The 20,724-nt window shown below is 58.2% G+C and overlaps 1 protein-coding gene across 3 annotated transcripts in view; it reads left to right on the top strand.

Annotated features, from left to right (window-relative positions):
* MGLL (monoglyceride lipase) overlaps window positions 1–17,673 on the top strand; it is a 254,250-nt gene extending 236,577 nt beyond the window's left edge. For all 3 annotated transcript variants that reach the window (XM_081246908.1, XM_081246909.1, XM_081246907.1), the window contains 3 exons: window positions 1,793–1,882; window positions 12,179–12,394; window positions 14,513–17,673. In XM_081246908.1, the coding sequence (XP_081103034.1) occupies window positions 1,793–1,882; window positions 12,179–12,394; window positions 14,513–14,638 (432 nt within the window). In that variant the 3' untranslated portion in view covers window positions 14,639–17,673. The remainder of the gene's footprint in view (window positions 1–1,792; window positions 1,883–12,178; window positions 12,395–14,512) is intronic.
* Window positions 17,674–20,724: the final 3,051 nt, after the last annotated feature.

Here is a 20,724-nt window from a genome sequence, read left to right as displayed (position 1 = left end):
TCCTGGAGGCAGCGTCTCCCCTGGCTGCCTTGTGCCCACACCCACCCTGGGAAACTAGAATGAGGACGGCATGAGCCTCCGCCCGCCTGGCCTGATCCTCGTGGAGCCTGAGCTGTCAGTGTCTCTTCCTGGGGGTAGAGGCCTTGGCACTTTGGGGTGTGAATGTTTGGGTTGAGAGGTGCCCATGGTGGGAGCAGAGACCGCAAGGGTGAAGGTGAGTCTGACCCTCCACGAACAGCTGGCAGCGTGCCCTCGTCCACGCAGAAACGGTGCCCGGCTTGGACAGTGCACTGGACCCTGTACAGTCTCTGCCTTCACGCCTGCCGTGGGGCAGGTGCCCAGGCGGTGTGTCCCTGGGCCTTGTCCTGCTCTCAGCTCTCTGATCGGGGAGCGGGTAGGAAGCTACTTGCTGAGAAAGAGCCGTGTCCTTGAGGAGGCCGTGCTGGACGAGGCAGGCAGACGGGCCAAAGTGGGCAGCAGGGTCTGGTTGCATCACACACGGCCTCCCCAGACTCCTGGGCCTGGCAGGGTCACATGTGGAGTCAGCTGAGAGGCTGCGTGTCCTTCAGGAGGCCGTGGCAGGGCGTCGAGGACAGCGGGAAGTCCAGGATCAGCTTTACAAGCTTTGGGATCCGCGTCGTTCTCCCTCATAATGTTGCCCTTGGGCCGCTGTTGCCGGAAGGGAAAGGGCAGCTGCGTCCCAGGCCTCTGCCCGCTTCCGGCTGGCCGTGTGCAGTGGCACTGAGCCTCAGCGTCCTTGTCTGTTACACGAGGGTAAACCCTCACCTCGCAGCATTTGTGTCAAGATTAAAAGACTGGGCGCCTGGGACTGTGCCCGGCACACCCAGGGGTTGTCACTGAGTGGATGTGTGTGCCCTCCCCCGATGCAGGGTGCCAAGAGGCAGCACCTGTCGGCTCTGTGACACGTGCCCTCCGCGCAGACCGAGGATTCACTGCTCTCCACCTTCCGTGCAATTCTAATTTCAGCGTTTCTCAGCTCGCTTTTGAAATAGCATCTTTCATCCCCGGGTGTCTGCACAGCCCAGAAACGGGGACAGCCCCCCTCTGCAGGCAGACGTGTGAGATCCAGGTTCACGCTTTTCCTGGGTAAACACCAGATCCAGCAGGAGGGGGTGGGAAGGCCTGGACCTGAGCCAGGACCATGTTCAAGGAGCATATGCGTTAAGCACCTACCGTGTGCCGGTGCCTTTGCACACAGTGGTCCCGTGGGGAGCTAAGGGAACAGGCTCTGTGATGTGCAGCTCTGCACCCACACACATGGGGCCGCACAAGCAGCAGTCAGCTTGACGTCTCCCTGGGCGCCGTGTCTGATCAGCCCAGTGACTGTTGGTGCCCCGAGGCGATCAGCAGGTGCTTCCCGACCAGAGCGTGGCCTGCCTCATCTCGGGGGACGGGGTGCTGCTGCTCCTGCTGTGTGTTCTCAAGGTCCTCTGAGAGGTGCTTGTGCGCACGCACTCAGCCAGGAGCTCCTGCACGTCATTCAACATCGTGACCCGTGAGGGATCTGGGGGAGGGTGACTGCACAGAATCGGGAGCAGCAAACACCAGATGTGCCCGGCTGTCACCACGCGGCCTCCCGTCGCCCGGCTCGCCCACAGCGGCCCAGAGCCAGACCAGTGAGGCCATCTGGTCGGAGAGAGGAGGGCCCGTGGGTGCCCAGCCCGGGGCCAGGCCTGGCTGAGGTCCAGTCCGGGCGTCCCTCTCCTGGGCTGGGCCTGAGGGCAGCTGGGTGGGGGTCGCGCTGCGCTCACCTGGCTTCCCTCCCACCTAGGTCCTTGCTGCGAAAGTCCTCAACCTCGTCCTGCCGAACGCATCCCTGGGCCGTATCGACAGCAGCACCCTCTCACGGAACAAGACGGAGGTGAGTCTCCTGCAGACCCGGGGCGGCCGGGGCGGGAAGGCACCAGCCGGGGGGGGGGAATCCGGGCGTTAGCTCCGCCTTGGCCGTTGAGCGCTCTTCAGCCGAGGCTCTGTGCGAGGTGACGGAGACTTGAAGACCTGTGAGGTGCTGTCCGGCTTCAGGACTGGGTGGGAGGGAGTGGGTGGCGGTGCTGCCTGGGCCGTACCCACGTGTGCGGAGGAGTTGACCAGATGGAACTCTGTGTGTCTCAGCCAGGTGTCTCTCTCTCTTTTTTTTTTAAATAGGATTTACTCTTTTTTTCCCCTTTATTTATTTATTTATTTTGGCTGTGTTGGGTCTTCGTAGAGGGCTTTCTCTAGTTGCGGCGAGCGGGGACCACTCTTCATCGCGGTGCGCGGGCCTCTCACGATCGCGACCTCTCTTGTTGGGAGCACAGGCTCCAGACGCGCAGGCTCAGTAGTTGTGGCTCACGGGCCTAGTTGCTCCGCGGCATGTGGGATCCTCCCAGACCAGGGCTCGAACCCGTGTCCCCTGCATTAGCAGGCAGATTCTCAGCCACTGCGCCACCAGGGAAGGCCCAGCCAGGTCTCTTTTGGTTGTAAGTGACAGAAACCCAGCTCAAAGTGGTGTGAGCAAAGAGAGGGATTTACCAGTGAGTGTAACTGAAGGCTTCAGGCACGGCTGGGTCCAGGGGCTCAGAGTCTTGTTCACCCTCTCTCTCCCCACCTCTCGTATCCCCTGGATTGGCCTCATTCCCAGCCAAACTTTCCCCAAGTGGAGGCAAAGCTGGCCACCAGCAGCTTTCATGAGCACCTGCAGTGGAAAGGCAGCACCTCTTCCCAACAGAAGTCTCAGGGCTGGTTCTTACTGGCTGACAGTCTGGTTATTGGTCCAGGAAAGCGGGCAGCGTCAGCCCTACCCAACCTCATGGCCTGAGAGCAGAGAAGGGCAGGTCTGTTGGGGGGCGGGCTGGATAGGATCGAGGATGGAAGGACGGATTCAGGCCAGGCCACCCGTCCACTGGGCTGGGAGCTGGAGGGGGGTCAGAGGAAGGGGGTTCATGGCAGAGGGAACAGCACGGGGGTGAAGATCTCGGCATGAAGAGCCTGTTTGCAGAAGAGTCGGTAGTTGGCTTCGGCCACAGTGTAGAGGTGAGTGGCAAGGGGTAAACTGAGGGCAGGTCAGGAGGCACCGCTGTGCCAGGGGTGGGCTACTGCCCTCAAGCAGAGCTCGCTGCCCTCTGTAGAAGCAAAAGCAGCCCAGGAGGCGTAGCAAGCAGGGTGAGGCGGCCTCAGGGGAGATACTCTGGGGGTTGTGCGATGTCACCGTCACCGCCTCTGGGACCAGGCGCCAGGGTTCAGCATGAACGACGCTGCACCTTGACGCCAGGTCCACACAGAGCCCGGGGTTGGCCTGCGAAGGTGCTGCTCGGTGAACCAAGCCCCTCCCCCTTAGTGAAGGGCCAGCACCTTGTCCCCTGCCTGTGACGGGACCCTTATGCTCTGTGCCAGGCTTGTGTCACGTGCTCACCCGTGCACAGCTCCCGTATCGCAGGGGAGCAGACTGAGGCTCAGCCATATGCAGGCACATGCCTGGGGTCACCCGCTGATGGGACTGGCCTCAGAGCTTAGGTCAGTGGGTCCCCGGGCCGCTCTATCTGGGGGGCAACAACCCAGTGGACAGGCGGCGCCCTGGGCACCGGGAAGGGGGGTGGTCCTCAGGGTTGAGCACATCACGCTGCTGCTCTCCTGCCTCAGCCGCCCATCTTGTGTCAGGAGTTTGAAACCAGGGAGTCACTGGCTGCCCACAGACCCTGGAAAGTGGAGCAGGTGCCCGGCATCCCAGTGGCCTCCCCCGCTTCCTTGGGGCATGAGCCGTCGGACTCTGGCTTCATTATAAAATTTGGCCTCCTGGCCCTTTGAGCCACTCAGAGAGCAAGCAACTAAATGGGAATCATCCCTAACGTGTAGGAAGGGACATTCACAATCTGGGGTCAAAACCCAGGCCTCGGAGGGCCAGCTGTTTATGAATCTGGCTTGTGTGGGCCCTGTGCGGGGAGCTTGAGGTGGGCCAGTCCGCCCAGTCGTCCACATTCCATTTGAATTTTAATTTAATCTATTTTTAAAAATATTTATTTATTTGGCTGTGCCAGGTCTTAGTTGCAGCATGCAGGATCTTTAGTTGCGGCATCCGGGATCTAGTTCCCTGACCAGGGATCGAACCTGCACCCCCTCCTGCACTGGGAGTGCAGAGTCTTAGCCGCTGGACCGCCGGGGAAGTCCCCAGTCTAATTTTAAAAGCAGTAACTCCCAAACCTATGTCCTGGGGCCAAATTTGACCCACCAGGGTCAAGAATATTTGAGTAAAGGAAGAAGATTTTCATTCCAAAAGGCAGATCTGTGTGGTGAGAAGGCACAGTGTTAGGACCCAGAAAGACCGAAGCCAGTCGTGACATGAGTGAGATCAACATTAACCCCATTTCAGAGGTGAGGAAACCGAAGCTCGGAGGTTAAATAATGTGTCCGAGGTTACACAGCCAGTCAGGGGCAGAGCTGGGATCCGAAGCCTTCACTCGGACGCCTCCCCCCCAGCGAGTATTTACAAGCATGAAGCTCTTTCTCCTGCTTTGTAATTACTGGTCCACACAGCCCCGCGGCTGGAGACCGACGCTCTGCGTGCAGGATCGCTTGTGAGGCGAGTCGTGTGGGCAGGGCCTCCTCCACCTGCCGCAGCCAAATAATGGCTCTGGCTCAAACGTGCAGTTTCCAGAAAAACCACTGATCTGTGTGGCAGCTGTGCTAGGACAGCAGTGGGCTGGAGGAGGGACCTCCCTTTGAGAGGAAACATCGAGGTGCAAATCCAAATTGTTTATCTCACCACCTGAAACTACTGCGGGCAGAAAGGAAGGAAAGAGAAAGGTAATGAAATGATTCCGAACCCTCATAGTTTGAAAGTAGCAAATTTCAGAGCTTTTATCTCCTTTTTGAAATAATGGAAAATTTCATTGAAGACCTTATAAAAAGCAGAAGAGTCTGGGTGAATATCCAGCACGCAGGCTCCCCTTGTGTGCTCATTCCCCGCCCATCCATGGTGGCACACCATCCTGTATCAGGTTTCTGACAGGTCGGGTAAGCGCGATGATTCTTTAGAAGCACTAATAAATTTCCCTGCTGGGAAGACTCGGAGGGTGGGCTCCGGCTAGAATAAACAGGAAGCAGGAGCCTCCAGTCCTCCGCATCGAGAATCAGCCCCTCTCCTGCCTTCTCTCTGAGTCGCCCTTTCAACATTCTGCTGAGCTTTAAAAATAGCAATGCCGAGGGGGAAAATGTGTTCAGAAAAGGCACCTCCCAGATCCAACACCGGGTGTCTTAAGGCCCATCTTTAGCTGAGACATTTCCCCTGGAGTCCTGCAGCTATAAAACCCTCAGGAAGAAAAGAACCATTTGCTTCACAAGCTTCCTGAAGTAGGGCCTGGGGGAAGGGGCTGCAGGCTGGGATGCGGGGGGCCTGGCGGGCTCCCGGGAGGATTCAGACGTCGGCTGTGTCTCTGGGGAAGCAGGACGTTTGTTTGGGGCTTGATGTGGCAGCCAGGACTGCCAGCATGACACCCTCACTTCCCAGAAGCGAACCCTCAGAGGCGCAGGCTCCCAGCATGTAGTAGTAAAGGCAGAAATGCCTGGCGTTGGCTTAACCCCACCCAGTGCACCGTGTCGCGGCCCTCCGTCTGCCTGTTCACAGCTCCGGGAAGTCAGTCTTAACATCAGTATTTGCATTTGTGGAAACTTAGGCCCAGAGAGGGCAAGTCACTTATCCAGGGACACACAGCTACTAAGTAAGGATTTGAGCCTAGGTCTCTCATGTTTGAGCCTTAGTTCTGAAGTGCTCCTGGAACTGAAATCCTGGGAACAAGCAAGTGGCTGCTCGGCCTTTGTTGTGTTTGTCTACACAGAGTCCCCAGTCAGCACATTGGCGTACTGTACTGACATACTAATCATTCCACCCTCAACCACGGGTTTTTCGGAATGTGATGAATCCCTCCCACTCTGAAAAGCCTTGAATGTTCTAAATAGTTCTCCGGCCAAGGCCGCCGGAGGGGGAGGTGTGAGGCGGAGGTGCTGAGGAGCTCCTAACGCCCCCTGCACACCATCGGTGACCGTCCGACCGCTCACAGACAGGTGCCCTGCTTCCCTTCCAAGCCCCATCCTCTGGCCCCGTGTCCAGGTCTTCTTCTGGGAACGTCCACTGTTTATATATTGGGGCAGTTTGTCTTCTAGAGCCGAGTCTCTGTTCTCTGTAACTGTGCTGGGATGCCCTCCAAGCGTCTCCTGGCTGGCGTACATCATGCCTGCCGGCCATATGGTGCGTTCCGGGCACCCAGCGAGCTGAGAAGGGGCCACCTCTGCTCCCTCTCATGTCTGTGGTGGGTTCCGCTCCGGACCCCCACCCAGTATTGGCGGTGTGCCTGCCTCAGGGGTCAGGCCACTGTTCCCCTGTTGGCCTGCGTGTCTTCTGCCCACACGGCTGGGAGGCCACCTGCCCTTGGCCCTGGGAACCTCCTGCCAGCTCTGGGAAGGCTCGGCCATGCCGGGGCGTCTGACTCATCGTAACCAAGGCTAAAGATAGGCTGAGCGTCCCATGCTGCCCCAGGACACGGCCTCCCACGAGCCCCTCTCCAGTAGAACCTGCTTGCTTAGCTGATCTTATTCTGTGACTTGCCGTCATTCATCGCTCATATCGCCACAGAAGACTTGTCTATTTCGGGCAGCTGATAATTTACCAACGCCTTAAAAAAAAAAAAAGGAGCCATGGGAACATCTCTTGGCGTGGGCCTCCGTCTGGGGTGGCCGACGGGGGAGCGTGTGAGCGTGTGAGCGGGCCGAGCTCAGGCTGGCGCCCTGCATAGGGGTCCGTTGATCTACGCCTGCCTCCCAGCCCTCCTTCCACCGGGACTCTGGCAGAAACAGCTCCGAGCTCGAGAGAGGCGGGTCCCTGAGGTCAGCGGCTGTAATGGCAGCAGAAAAGCCAGGGCAGGGCCTCTGTGGGAGAGACTGTCAGGGGCAGTTCCAGCTGCCAGCCAGGCCCCAGATAAAACGAGGCACCCCCTGCCCTGCAGGCCCTGCTCAGCCTCTCTCCCAAGTACCTTCACGGGTCCAGCAAGAAAGCAGCTGCAGGCCGGGCAGGGCTCACCCACCACAGTCTCAGAGATACCACCGGTGACCTCGCAGCAGGCCGGGAGATGACGGTTGGAGGCCCATTTACGTGAGGATAGGATGCAACTGACTTGCCAAGGCTTGGGATACTGGCCAAGCCCGATACGAGCCCCAGACAGGGCAGTCTGACCACGGGGGTCTCCTGCCCCAAACCTGCCCAGGGAATGCGTGGCTCCTCCTGACAAGGGGATAAAAATGACATGAAAGCCAAGACTGCAGGGAGAGGAGAGGTTAATTTCCATAATTCAAACTGGAGCTTTCCCTCCAATTTTACTTGTGGGAAATTTCAAATCTACAGAAAAGTGGACCTAGTAGTATAGCATACACCCGCATTCTCCTCCCTGTAATTCACCAATTGGAAGTACTCTGCCATGCTTTATCTTTGCTTAGAGATGAAATATCAATATGGACATATACTTTAAATATTTCAAGATGTATTGTGGTAAAATACACAGAATGTAAAATCTGCCCTATCTTCAGCAGCTTTACGTGTACAGCTCAGCGGGAATAAATGCATTCACATTGTTTGTCCGTCACCACCGTCGTCTTCAGAACTTCCTCATCTTCCCAAACTGAGACTGTTCCCCACTGAACGCCAGCTCCCCAGCCCCGCCCACCCCCGCCCCGTGAATCTGACTCCTCGAGGGACCTCACAGTGTTTGTCCTTTCATGACCGGCTTATGTCACTGAGCACAGTGTCCTCAGGGCTCACGCGTGTGGCAGCAGGTGTCAGAATCTCCTTCCTCTTTAAGGCTGAACAGCACCCCGTGGCCTGTGTGACCACGTTCCGTTAACTCATCCTCTGGACGCTGGCTGCCCCCGCTCCTCGGCTCTTGTGACTAACACTGCCGTGAACGGGGCTGCGCAAGTATCTTTTCAAAACCCTGCTTGCAATTCTTTCGGGTTTATACTTAGAAGAGGGGTTGCCAGGTGGTTTTGATGTGCATTTCCCTAAAGATGAGTGATATTGTGCATCTGTTCACATGCTTTATTGGCCGTTTGTATTGATATATCTTCTTTGGAGAAATGTCTATTCAAGTACTTTGTCCATTTTTTAATCAGGTTTGCTGTTGAGTTGTAGGAGTTCTTTATATAGTCTGGATAATAACCCCTTATCCAGGTATATTGTTTGTACAATATCCTCTGTCTCCAGAGGATACTTGGGTAGAGTTGTCCTGCTCTCTCCAGTATGCCGGGGAAGGCTCTCTGATTTCCCTGGGGTGAAAATGGATGAATGCAGAGAGGTGGAAACAGTGGAGGAAGGAGATGGGAATCCCAGGTGGCCCTGAAGCAGGTGGAAGATGAGGTTGCCATAGACAGAGGGAGGGGATGGGCTGGAAGGAGGGTCAGGAAGACCATCTGCAGACATGTCTGTAGGTGTCTGGAAGGGAACGCAGGAGGTTAGGCCTGCTGGGCTGGGCCTCTCGAGGAAGTGTGAAATCGCGTGGGCAGGACACTCACCTGTGCTCAGAGGCCCCCCACCCCGTGGCAGGCCGTGAGGGTGGCAGCACGCTACAGTCCTCACCAGGGACGCACCCGTTTCTCTTCTGGGGCGTGCTGGTTCCCTGCACCTCCACGCCCCCTGGCCGCTTGAGCCCGCAGGACTCACCTGGACTTCCCCCTGTCTAAACATGTAGCACAGCGTGGTGAGCGGCTGGGAGCGCTGATGGTGGGGCCCGACAGCCTCCTTCTGATCCTGGCTCCGTCCCTCACTTGCTGTGTGACATTGGGTGAGTCACCCAGCCTCTCTGAGCCTCAGTCTCCTCATGTGTAAAATGGATAATAATGACAGTCCCTGCGTAGGGGTCCTGCGGAGACTCAAGGAGCAAGTACATGTAAAGCACTCAGCATGGCACCTGGCACAGAGGTGAGGGCTCAGGGCTAGTTATTTCTAATACTGTTCTAATTAAAAATCTCATTTTGAGTCCATCCCAGAACAGCTTTTCAAAAAAGAGGTCAAGAGATCTGGCTGGGTGGGGGTGGGGGGTGATTCCTGGATTTTGCTCAACCAGAAGTTTAAGAACGCTCCCCACTGTGGGTTGCTTCCCGTGCTTCAGGGCAAAGCTTTTTCAAAAGGCAGGCGTGGGCTTCCCTGGTGGCGCAGTGGTTGAGAGTCCGCCTGCCGATGCAGGGGACACAGGTTCGTGCCCCGGTCCGGGAGGATCCCACGTGCCGCGGAGCGGCTGGGCCCGTGAGCCATGGCCGCTGAGCCTGCGCGTCCGGAGCCTGTGCTCCTCAACGGGAGAGGCCACAGCAGTGAGAGGCACGCGTACCACAAAAAAAAAAAAAAAAAAAGGCAGGCGCCCCAGTTGGCTTGTTCCCAGCTGTCAAGTCAACCTTGCCGAGAGCCCTCAGACCCCTCGACAGGGAAGGTGCCAGAAGAGGCTGGTGCTCAGAAGAGGACCCTTCCTCGATGGGAAACCCAGGCCGAGGAGCCTGACACCCCACCTCACTGCCCTGCGCTGGGGTCAGGCAGCCGCACGGCATTAGCCTTGCTGTGGGGCAGACCCAGCCTGGGCCCCAGGGTGCACATCCCATCCAGACGCCCGGCGTCCTCCGGGGCATGACCACCGTCACCCCCATTTCACACATCAGCAAACGGCATTCCAGAGAGAAGAGCCTTGCCCACATCACACAGCTGGGGAACGTCGGGGCTGGGTGGTCTTCCTCACAGGGTTTCCCCCCAAGAGAAAAGACTTCACGTCTCAGCCGGTGGACACCCCCCCAGAGGTTGGTCACCTGGAGCAAAGATGCCCTGGCTTGGACCCAGGTCCACAGCCTCCAGCTGACGTGTTCGTGGCTGTGCTCCAGAAATGGGGGGCAGGGGGCAAGAGAGATCGCCAGAGATCGAGTCCTTGTTGTGCTTTTAACTGAACTTGTGCTTTGAGACTTCTGATTCATGTGCAGTTGTGAGAAATAACTCAGAGGGGCTGTGTGCCTTGCCCAGTTTGCCCCAGAGCTGACATCTTGCCAAACCACAGGGTTATGGCGGCCAGGATACCCTCAGGTGTGAGTCAGGACGTCCCCACAAAGACCCCATGTTGCCATCTTGTAGCCCCATGCCCTCAAGCCTGACCACCACTAGTCTGGTCTACATTTCTCTGATTTGTCCTTTTTTTAAAATATAAATTTATTTATTTTATTTTTGGCTGTGTTGGGTCTTCGTTGCTGCGTGTGGGCTTTCTCTAGTTGTGGTGAGCGGGGGCTACTCTTTGTTGTGGTGCGCGGGCTCTAGGCTCGCGGGCTTCAATAGTTGTGACGCACAGGGTCAGCGGCCGTGGCACACGGGCTTGGTTGCTCCGCGGCATGTGGGATCTTCCCAGACCGCGGCACGAACCCGTGTCCCACGCAGTGGCAGGCAGATTCTCAACCACTGCGCCACCAGGGAAGCCCCCGATTTGTCCCTTTAAGAATGTCATGGAGATGGAATCCCACAGTAAGTGATCTTTGGGCACTGACTGTTTGGTCTTCGGTTTTGAATGGGTTCAGGCCGCTGACGGGTGTTCTGGGCCTGGCGTGGGCTGGGAGGGAGAAGGCTGTCCGTCTCCTGCCTGGGGGACAGGACGCGAGCCTCCCCCACTAGGAGAACTTTTGGCGGATTTAGGTCTTAGGCCCTCAGAAAGCAAAGGCCCTGGGGTTGGGCCGGGCCAGTTCCCTGAGAGGAGGCGGTCCCTGCCCTGCCTTCCGGCAGCCCCTCTGCCCCCGTGCGGTGCCCTTTCCCCGACACAGCTGGCGGCTCCTCCCAGGTCTAGAATGGACCACTGTGTGCACAGCGCCTACGTGCTCCAGACATGGAAAAAGAGCCGAGAGTGGGAAGCCACCTGGGTTGTCAGAGCAGTTAGCCCAGAGCTGGCTCCCGGGGGCTTCACGGCCGGTCAGCAGCACAGGCGCCAAGCCGCTCAGGAAGGAGGTGGCCTCGTGGGCCCGGGCCCTGGGCGCTTGTTCACAGGGACACCCGGAAACCAGGGCTCTCTGGCCCCGCCGCCTCTTCCTGAGCAGCCCTGCTTGCAGACCCTGAAGGAGCCCCTGCCGCTCCCGTGTTCTTGGCCCCCAGACTGGTGGCCCAGCCCCAAGGGAGGCCCGCCGTCTCTGCTGCAGGCAGGGGCTCCTTCATCTCGCGTGCCTTTTCCCAAGTGGTCTGGCTCCCCTGCTCCGGAAGAATCGGGGTGGTGGGGGGGACCTGGGACAGCCTGTCCCTCTCCAAGTGGATCCGGGACCCTGGATGAGGCCCTGCGGGGGGTCGTCACAGGGAGACGCGGCCCCCGCCCGAGAGTCAGATGGAGGCACAGTGGACACTCAGGCCTCCTCGCGGGCAGCTGACCCTCCGTTCCCTCACCCCTCCTGACGCCACGCAGCTCCTGAAAAGAGAGGTGAGGGAAGAGGTGTCATGGCCCCGACCTGGTCCAGAGAGTTCTGTGGGCATGTGTCCCGTCTCAGCTCACAGCAAGCAGGCCACTCACTGTCCCCTTGGGGCAAGAGGAGTGAAGCCAGAAAGCCAAGGACGGGGCCCGGGTAGCCCCACAAAGGCCATGGTCAGATTCTCAGCGGCAGGCTGATGGCTGAGGAGGGCGGGCCCGGCCGCTGCGCACGTCCGGCAGAGGGGCAGCCCCGTCCACGGGCGCAGGGGGACGGCAGGCAGCCTGCTGGAGCCACGCCCTGACGCCCGCAGGGGTGTCCTGCCCAAGCCTTTCCCTGGCCTCGTTCCTGCACAGACAGCCCTGTGCCTCGGCAGTCGTGGGTGCCCCTCACCCTCTTCAACCAGGGGACACTGTGTCAGGACAGACAGACTTAGAGAAAACAGAATCCGCTCAGACTGACACCAAAACATCTTCCGAGCTATTCCTGTGTGAACTCATCAAAGCGAACATATGATGCTGCTCACGTGAAAAAACCCACAGATTGATGCTGAAACCGTCCCAGGGCACAGACGTGCATGGGGTGTCACAGAGCAGGCTGGAAGCAGGGGCAGCGTGGCCGGACTGACCGGGGGTCCCCATGCCAGGCCCACTGCCGGGGTCGGCTCTTCAGAGCCAGAGCAGGAGGGACCGGGAGGGACTGACGGACTCCAGCTTCTCTCCTCCCGCAGGTGGACATCTACAACACGGACCCCCTCATCTGCCGGGCGGGGCTGAAAGTGTGCTTCGGCATCCAGCTGCTCAACGCCGTCTCGAGGGTGGAGCGGGCGCTGCCCAAGCTGACCCTGCCCTTCCTGCTGCTGCAGGGCTCTGCCGACCGCCTGTGTGATAGCAGGGGCGCCTACCTGCTCATGGAGTCCGCCAGGAGCCAGGACAAGACGCTCAAGGTGAGCAGCCGCCCCCCGTCCCTGGGGCGGGGAGGGCGCTGTCCCTCTAGGGCACCTGCCCGGACCCTTGGTTTAGGGCTGGCCTGGCCCCCGGGGAGGCACGTCCCAGGAGCACGAGGTGTCTGTTGATTCCGTGGGAGCTTGAGAGCCATTAGCTGATGGTTCATCCGGTCAAGAAAAGAACCGCAACTGGCCTCCGGGCAGAAGAGGTCTTCTTCCTCAGAGGGCGTTAGGCGTGTCAGGCACAACAGGACGGAAAAGGCTGTTTCAGGTGGTGCTGTTCCCGGGTGTCTGGCTGAACCGGGAAGACCCCTGGCTGGAGGGTGGGGAGAGAGCAGGGGCACCGGCTGTGTCCCTGCCAAGTGGCAGCGGAGCCTGAAGGTGGCTCTGCGTGGTCGGCTGGGCAGACCGCCGCCCCAGGGCACACGCGTGAACAGACGTGTCCCTGGACAGTGCCACCCCGGCTTGGGCACGGCCGCGTGGCCGCCCCGGGCGAGGGCCACCTCCCGCTAGGTTATAGGGAACGCGAGCAGCTCCCCGCAGGTGCCACACCTGCCGCGTGGGTGCCGGCACTGGCGCTCAGCTCTCTGCCCCGAGCCCGCTGCACCGCTTGCCCCAGCGTGCTGTGCTACAGAGGCTCTCACGCGTCTGCACTGTCCAGCGCCCCGCCCGTCGCGGCTAAGAGTGGCAGCCCCTGGCCCAACACCCCTGCCAGCGGGAGGCCCAGGCAAACAGCAGGAGGAAGGCGGGGAAGGACAGCCGCTCCCATCACGGCGGGAGGCGGTCCCGGCCGCAAGTCCCACGTTGGCACACCCGAGAGGGAGTTGAAATTCAGAAAAAGAATTGAAATTAGGGTCTCGAAGAGATATTTCCACCCCATGTTCACGGCGGCCAAGAGGTGGATGCAGCCCCAGTGCCCGCTGAGGGGAGGTGGTCCTACCAGGCAAGGGGGTGTTTTCCAACCTCGAAAAGGGGGGGAAGTTCTGACACCTGCTGCCACACGGATGAGCCTGGAGGAGGCTGTGCTCAGCGAAATGAGCCGGTCACAGAAGGCCAAATAGTGCGTGATTCCACGCACACGACATACGCAAAGCATTCAAAGCGCATAGAAAGTAGGGGGACTTCACCGGTGGTCCAATGGTTAGGGCTCCACACTTTCACTGCCGGGGCCCTGGGCAGGGAACTAAGATCTCAGAAGCCGAGTGGCGCAGCCGGAAAAGGAAAAAGAAAAGAAAGTAGGGTGGTGTTTCCAAGGGCTGGGAGGAGGGCGCTGTAACGGGGACAGGGTTCAGTTGTGCAGGATGAGGATATGGCACCGCGTGCAGAGGTACTTAGCACCCCTGAGCCGGACACTCAAGACGTGGTTAAGGTGGTAAATTTCATGTTACATGATTTGTACTACAGCTTAAAAAACAAACCAGCAAACTTGGAGATAGCTGTTAGAAATGGCTGAAATGGCAGGTAGGCAGGTGGTTACACACATGGGAAGTTCAGGGGAGGTCTGGCTGGAGATGCAGATTCTGAGTCATCAGCACACGGGTGGCTTTTACAGCCAGGGGCCTGACGGGGCTCCTGGGGAGAGGGGGGAGAAAGAGGCCCGACCCCGCCTCGGCCGCACCAGCCTGCAGCTCAGGAGGGCGGCATGCGGCAGCCTTGACCGAGAGGCGGGAAGAAGACCAGGAGGGTCGAGGGCTGTGGGAACCACGGAGGAAGGTGTTTCTAGAAGGTTACCCTGGTCAGCTTTTGAATGATGCTGAGAAGCCAAATCCTACGAGAGTGAAAGTGATCCCCGGCCACTGCGATGTGAGGGCTGTGGAGCTGGTGTCAGGACCACCGCCGTGGGTGGGTGGGAGTGAGGGTCGGCCGGGCAGGCTGGGGTCCCACGGGAGGAGAGGGGGCGCAGGTGGGGCAAGGCTGGAGGGGGAGTGGCGTGGAGAGGGGACAGTGGTTCAAGAAAGGACCTGATGAACATGTTGGGACCTTTCCAGCTGTTTGCAGCACCACCTGCTGACCAGGCGTGGGTGCGTGGAGAGGGTGTCCTCCCCATCCACTGCCCGGCCGCCTTGCCCGCACGTGTCACTCGCGGTAGCCGTGACTTCCTGTCTTTCCTAATTGCAGATTTACGAAGGTGCCTACCACGTCCTCCACAAAGAGCTTCCTGAAGTGACCAGCTCCGTCTTCCGTGAGATAAACACGTGGGTCTCTCAAAGGACTGCGGCGGCAGGAACGGGGTCCCCGCCCTGAGTGCCTGGCCAGCCGTCGGGCCACAGTCGGGGAAGCAGGCAGAGGAAGGGCGGGAGCTGGCTTCTTAGATGTGGCTTTGCTAACAAACAAACAAAAACCACAAATTGGAGGAATCCCTAGCACAATTTACTAAAAAAAAAAGAAAAAAGACAGTTTTGTCGCACATCAGGCCATCCGCCACTGGATCTGCCTTAAGTGGTGGACGCTTTATGCAAACATAGGAGGTCACGATGCTTCCCAGAGAATGTGCTGGAAGGCCTTAGGCCGCAGAGCCCTGCCCTGCCTCTCCCGCTCCGCAGGGTCCCAGGACCCCCACTGCAATACCTGGAGGGGTCCCCTCCCGCCACCCCGCGCTCCGCCCTCACTGCCTCGGCTGGGGCCCCCCTCTGGCCGCCGGATGCGGGGCGGCATCCACTTCCCCGGCAGACTCTTGTGCCGCCGCGGCCCAGAACATGCCTGCACTTCCTCAGCACATGTCCACCCGTGACCTGCGTCAGCTCCCTGTCCACCGGGAGCCCGGGGTGGGCTGTGGGGCAGGTGGCGCTTGGCCCAGAAGAGGCATCCTCACCCCCTTCCCACCGCGGGGCACGTCAGGGCGGCTGTTCGTCGCTGACTATGTTACCTGGGGCGGTTGTGTTGGAGATGGAGTGCCTTGTGTGTACAGCGTCTGCTCTGAAGCAGAGCCGGGTCGGGGGTGGGAGCCAGGGGCCTGGAAGGCACGGGTGCCCCACGGCCCTGTGCAGCCCCGGGGGGCGGGCCTAGGAGCCCCGTGCGGGACAGGCCTGTCCCAGTTCCCGCCTGCCAGGCCACAGCCGCCCTGGGAGCCTCGGTGCTGGCAGCACAGCTACCTCTGGTGGCCGGAGAAGCTCCCCACGCGGTGGCCCTGCCCATGGCTGCAGGCCTGAGGCCACAGCAGCCCCGCTGCCTTTCTCTCGGTGCCAGACCCACGGCCCCCCACCCCTTGGCCCTCAGTTGTGACAGAAGTAAACAGGGTCACCACCCACCCAGGGCGTACTTTGACTTTGAAATGGGACTCGCTGTCAGGTCTTGAGGCCCCACCTGCACATGTGGCCGTGGTGGGGATGGAGCTGCCGGGGCGGGGAACCCTGGGGGAGGTGCGGTCCCGCCACCCCAAGGCTTCCCTGCCTGACGCAGAGGCTGGAGCCTAGGGCTCCCCACTCCCCCTCCTCCTCCTCCAGCGGTGGGAGCTGATGCCCCACGTGTGCCCTGTTCTTCCAGGTCTGGTTCTGGGTCCACCTCCAAGGGCCCCCGAGCTGCTCACCCCCAGCGACGGTCAGCCGGCGGGGGCCTTGGTGCGTGTCCTGCTGCTCCTGCCCCTTGGGGGGGAGAGGCGCCCAGGCACCCACCCCCGGGGGACGGCGCCTGGGTCCCCACAGAGAGCGGCTTCATCGCCACATCTTATTTCTCTGGCTTCTCTATGGAGGAGAAAAACATGTAGAAAATGCAAAGAGAGGTCGGCCCCACCTGCCCAGCTGGGCAACCGTGAGAAAGTTCCTGCTCTCGGGCTAAGGAACGGCAGAAACTCCACCCACAAACCCCAGACGCCCAGCCGTCCTGCCCGCAGGTCACAGCCCCCGCCCCCCGAAGCATGCCATGGCAAGGCCACATCCCAAACTAAATACCAGACACGTGGTTTGACCAGTAATCTTTCGATGCATGAATTTATTTATTTGAAAGCTCTTATAGAGGCATATTCAGTCACCTTTACAGATCTGGTTAAAGAATCGCCCATATTTAAAAGAAAAAAGTTATTTGAAACCAGGACTGTTTCCTCATCTGGGAGGGGGCACAGGGTGCGTCCACCTGCTGAGTCGGGTGCAGGTAGCAGCGTCTGGAGGCCCCCGGGGAGCACCTTCCCGTCCTTGCTGCACCGAGCAAGTCTTGAATTGGGGTCACCCTCCGTGTTGGCGGCTCCGTGCTGATACCTGGAGCGCCACCGCCATGCCATCGCCGTGGTGCAGGGGAGCTGGGTTTGGAAAGGAAGCGAGGTCACACGCGGCCTGCCCTCGAGGTGACAGGACAGAGGCCACAGAGGGGCCCTGGACATGCAGCCTGTCCAAACCATGCCCGGGAGGACGGACATACTGCTCGGGACACTGGGCGCAAGCACGCCTGTGAACTCGGGGCCGCCCCGTAACTCAGAGGCCGTGCTGGGCCACACGACGTGTGGTGCTCCACAGCTGGAAAAATCTCTAGGGAAAGATGCCACCTGCAGCCACTGGAGATCCCACCCCCACCAGGGCCCATTCCTTTGCCGGGATGGGGGTGGTGACCCCAGCTTCCCCTTGGCTCTTGGGGGCCCTGGGGCTTGTGACGAGAGCTCTGAAAGATGCTCTGGAAACCCCCTGCAGGGCCCCGCCTCCTGCTCTTTCCTTCCCCAGCTGCTGACCTCCACCTGTTAGGATCACAGTGATTTTTCTAAGCAATTTACTGGTTATTGTCGTCGCTGCCGCTCAGCCACCTCCCTCCACGTAAGCTGTTAGTGGGGACCCGTGTATCAGTTTAGAACTGTTGAAGCACCACCGTCTGCCACAGCTAACCCTAATAAACCACGTTTTCTGATGGTGTCGTCGGTCTGTGTGATCTGACTCTGCAGCGTCCCTTGTGGAGAGACCAGCGGCCCTTGCGAGGCTGCACTGGGGGTCTGGGCCGGTCCCCCGATACCAGTTCTGGGCTTCTCGGCTGACCCTCCGCCCCCGGGGCTGCACCTCTGCCTCGCCCACCTGAGCGCCGGAGACCCCAGCTCGGGCAGGTGCCTGCACCCCTCCCTCCCTCCGCCCCCCCTGCGCCTGACCCAGAAGCAGAGGCTGTTGGATGCCTGTCTGTCCAGGCAGACCATCTCCCTCTGGCCCCACGGCAGTCACTGTCCCCTCCTGCTGGGGGCCACAGCAGCCTCCGCCGGATGCCCCACCTCCCCACTTGTGTCCCGTTGGTCTTTTCCCGCATAGCGACCAGAGCGGGTGTTCAGTGAGTCATGCGGTGGCCCTTCCCACTCCAACCCTCGTGGTCCCATCTCACGCAGAGGCGGCCACGGCCCTCCCAAGCCTGCAGGCCCTGGGCCCGTGGCCACACGCCAGCCTCTCTCTGGAGCCCCTTCCCACCACCCTGTGTGGAGCTACCCACTCCCTGGCCCCCGCCACCCCTCCTGCAGCACAGCCACTGCCGTCTGACTCGACCGTGTTCTGTGGACCCTCGGTAGTAGCCCTGTCCCCCCCACCAGAGCTGAGCTGTGGGATCTGGGTCCTCGCGTCAGACCTCTGTGTGGTTTCCAGGGGTCCCTGGTAAATCTGTCCAGGGAGGGAGGGGGTGGGGGACCAGTGCTCTCTCTGGGCCAGGCTGGAGCCTGGAACTGGGGTTATAGGTGCAGGTCCCACTTCTTGGTGGGCGCCTGTGCCCTCATCCAGGCTGCACCTCCAAGGGCCCCCTTGGGTTTATTGTTCTGCTGTTGCTGGCTTGAAATCCTCACTCTTTCTGGGCATCGTTCTCCTCCCGAGTTCTTGGACCATCCTGCGGATCACTGCTCTGGCCTCTTCCCTGGGCAGGTCGCCCATCTCCACGTCACTTAGTTCTCCTTCTGGGCTTTATCTTTTCCTTCGTCTGGAACGTGTTCGTCTGCCGCCTCGGTGTGTCGGAGTTGCTCTTTGTATTTTATGTCTCTTAGTTAACGTTTCTCCACCTTGGACAGGGGGCCTCTGGAGGAGACGTCCTGTGTGTCCCAGCAGTGCTCTCTCCTCTTGTCCCCCAAGCTACGTGCTCTAGGGGTGCCCCCAAGAGGGCTGCGTGAGCCCTTCTGTGGCAGGGGGCTGACTGCGTGGGGCGTCTGGTGGGCCTGGTCGGCCCCTGGCCTGGCTGGTTGCCAGGCCTTGCCTGGTGTGGATGCCGCTGGCTGCTGGTTAGTGGGGTCTGGTCACGACGCGGCGGGTTGTGGAATCCTAGGGGACCCCAGGCTAGTGCTGGCTCACTGGTGGGCAGAGCTGGGGTCCAGAAGACCCTGGGATGTTGCCCACCCACGGGCGGGTGAAGCCAGGTCCTGGGGTTAGTGCTGGTCTACTGGCAGGCAGAGCCGGGTCCTGGAGTCTGGCTGCAGGGCTCAGGGGTCCCAGAGCTGGTGTTGGATGGCTGGTGGGGGGGCGGTTCCTGACACAGTTGGGTCTGGGGTCCAGGGTGTCCTGAAGCTTGCGGTGACCTGCTAGTGGGCAGGGCCGGGGCCTAGCTGGTCCCAGGGTGGATCTGGCCTGTTCTGGGCGTGCTGGGTCCACAAGCTGCAGGACTGTGGTTTTCTTTTCTTTTCTTTTTTTTAATTTAATTTTTATTTTATATTGGAGTATAGCTGATTTATAATGTGTTAGTTTCAGGTGTACAGCTAAGTGATTCAGTTATACATATACATACATACACTGTTTCTCAGATTCTTTGCCCACATAGGTTATTAAGGAATGTTGAGTAGAGTTCCCTGTGCTCTACAGTAGGTCCTTGTTGATTATCTATTTTAGATATATAGTGGTGTGTACATGTTCATCCCAAACTCTTAATTTCTCTCTCCTCTGCCCCCACGCTTCCCCTTTGGTAACCATAAGTTTGTTTTCTAATTCTGTGTGTCTGTTTCGTAAATAAGTTCATTTGTATCTCTTTTTGTTTTAGATTTCACACATAAGTGATATTATATGGTATTTGTCTTTGTCTGATTTACTTAGTATGATAATCTCTGGGTCCATCCATGTTGCTGCAGATGGCACTATTTCATTCTTTTTTATGGCTGAGCAATACTCCATGACATATATGTACCACATCTTTTTTATCCATTCCTCTGTTGATGGACATTTAGGTTGTTTCCATGTCCTGGCTATTGTAAACAGTGCTGCAGTGAACACTGGGGTGCATGTATCTTTTCAAATTATGGTCTTCTCCGGATATATGCCCAAGAGTGGGATTGCTGGGTCATATGGTAGTTCTATTTTTAGTTTTTTAAGGAACCTCCATACTGTTCTCCATAGTGGCTGTATCAATTCACATTCCCACCAACAGTGTAGGAGGGTTCCCTTTCTCCACACCCTCTCCAGCATTTGTTATTCCTACTTCTTGATGGTGGCCATTCTGATGGGTGTGAGGTGATACCTCATTGTAGTTCTGATTTGCATTTCTCTAATAATGAGCGATGTTGAGCATCTTTTCACGTGTTTGTTGGCCATCTGTATGTCTTCTTTGCAGAAATGTCTATCTAGATCATTTGCCCATTTTTTGATGGGGTTGTTTGGTTTTTTGATATTGAACTGCATGAACTGATATGTTTTGGAGATTAATCCCTTGTCGGTTGCTGTGTTTGCCGGTATTTTCTCACATTCTGTGGGTTGTCTTTTCATTTTGTTTATGGTTTCCTTTGCTGTGCAAAAGCTTTTAAGTTTATTTAGGTCCCATTTGTTTACTTTCGTTTTTATTTCTATTACTCTAGGAGACGGATTGCGAGAGATCTTGCTGCGATGTATGTCAGTGTTCTGCCTATGTTTTCCTGTAAGAGTTTCATAGTATCCAGCTTTACATTTAGGTCTTTAATCCATTTTGAGTTTATTTTGTGTATTTTTGTGTATGGTGTTAGAGGATGTTCTAAAGTAAGTCCCCTACATAGGAATGAGTTCTGTTCCGAGAGTGTGTTCGTAAGTCCAGTTTGTTTGTAAGTCCAACAAAGTTAGCCTAGGTACCAGCTAACACAGTGGGCTATGTAGTACTGTACTGTAATGGGGTTATAATGCTTTTCACACAAATAATACATAAACACAAAAAATAAAGCGTTTTTAATCTTACAGTACAGTACCTTGAAAAGTACAGTAGTACAACACCTGGGATACAAGGGCTGGCATGGAGTGAACAGGCAGGAAGAGTTACTGACTGAGGAGGGAGAGGAGGTGGGAGACGGTAGAGCTGAAGGATCGTCAGCAACAGGAGACGGAGGGCGAGCTGCCATTTCACTCGCGCCTGACGTTGATGGAACGCGTATTTCGTTCGCAACTGGAAGGTTTGTATGTAGGGGACTTACTGTAATTTCATTGTTTTACACAACAGTCGTCCAG

Source organism: Mesoplodon bidens (assembly GCF_964165515.1).
Source record: "Mesoplodon bidens genome assembly, chromosome: 10".
Taxonomy (NCBI): Eukaryota; Metazoa; Chordata; class Mammalia; order Artiodactyla; family Ziphiidae; genus Mesoplodon; species Mesoplodon bidens.
This window is presented reverse-complemented; position numbering and strand designations above follow the sequence as displayed.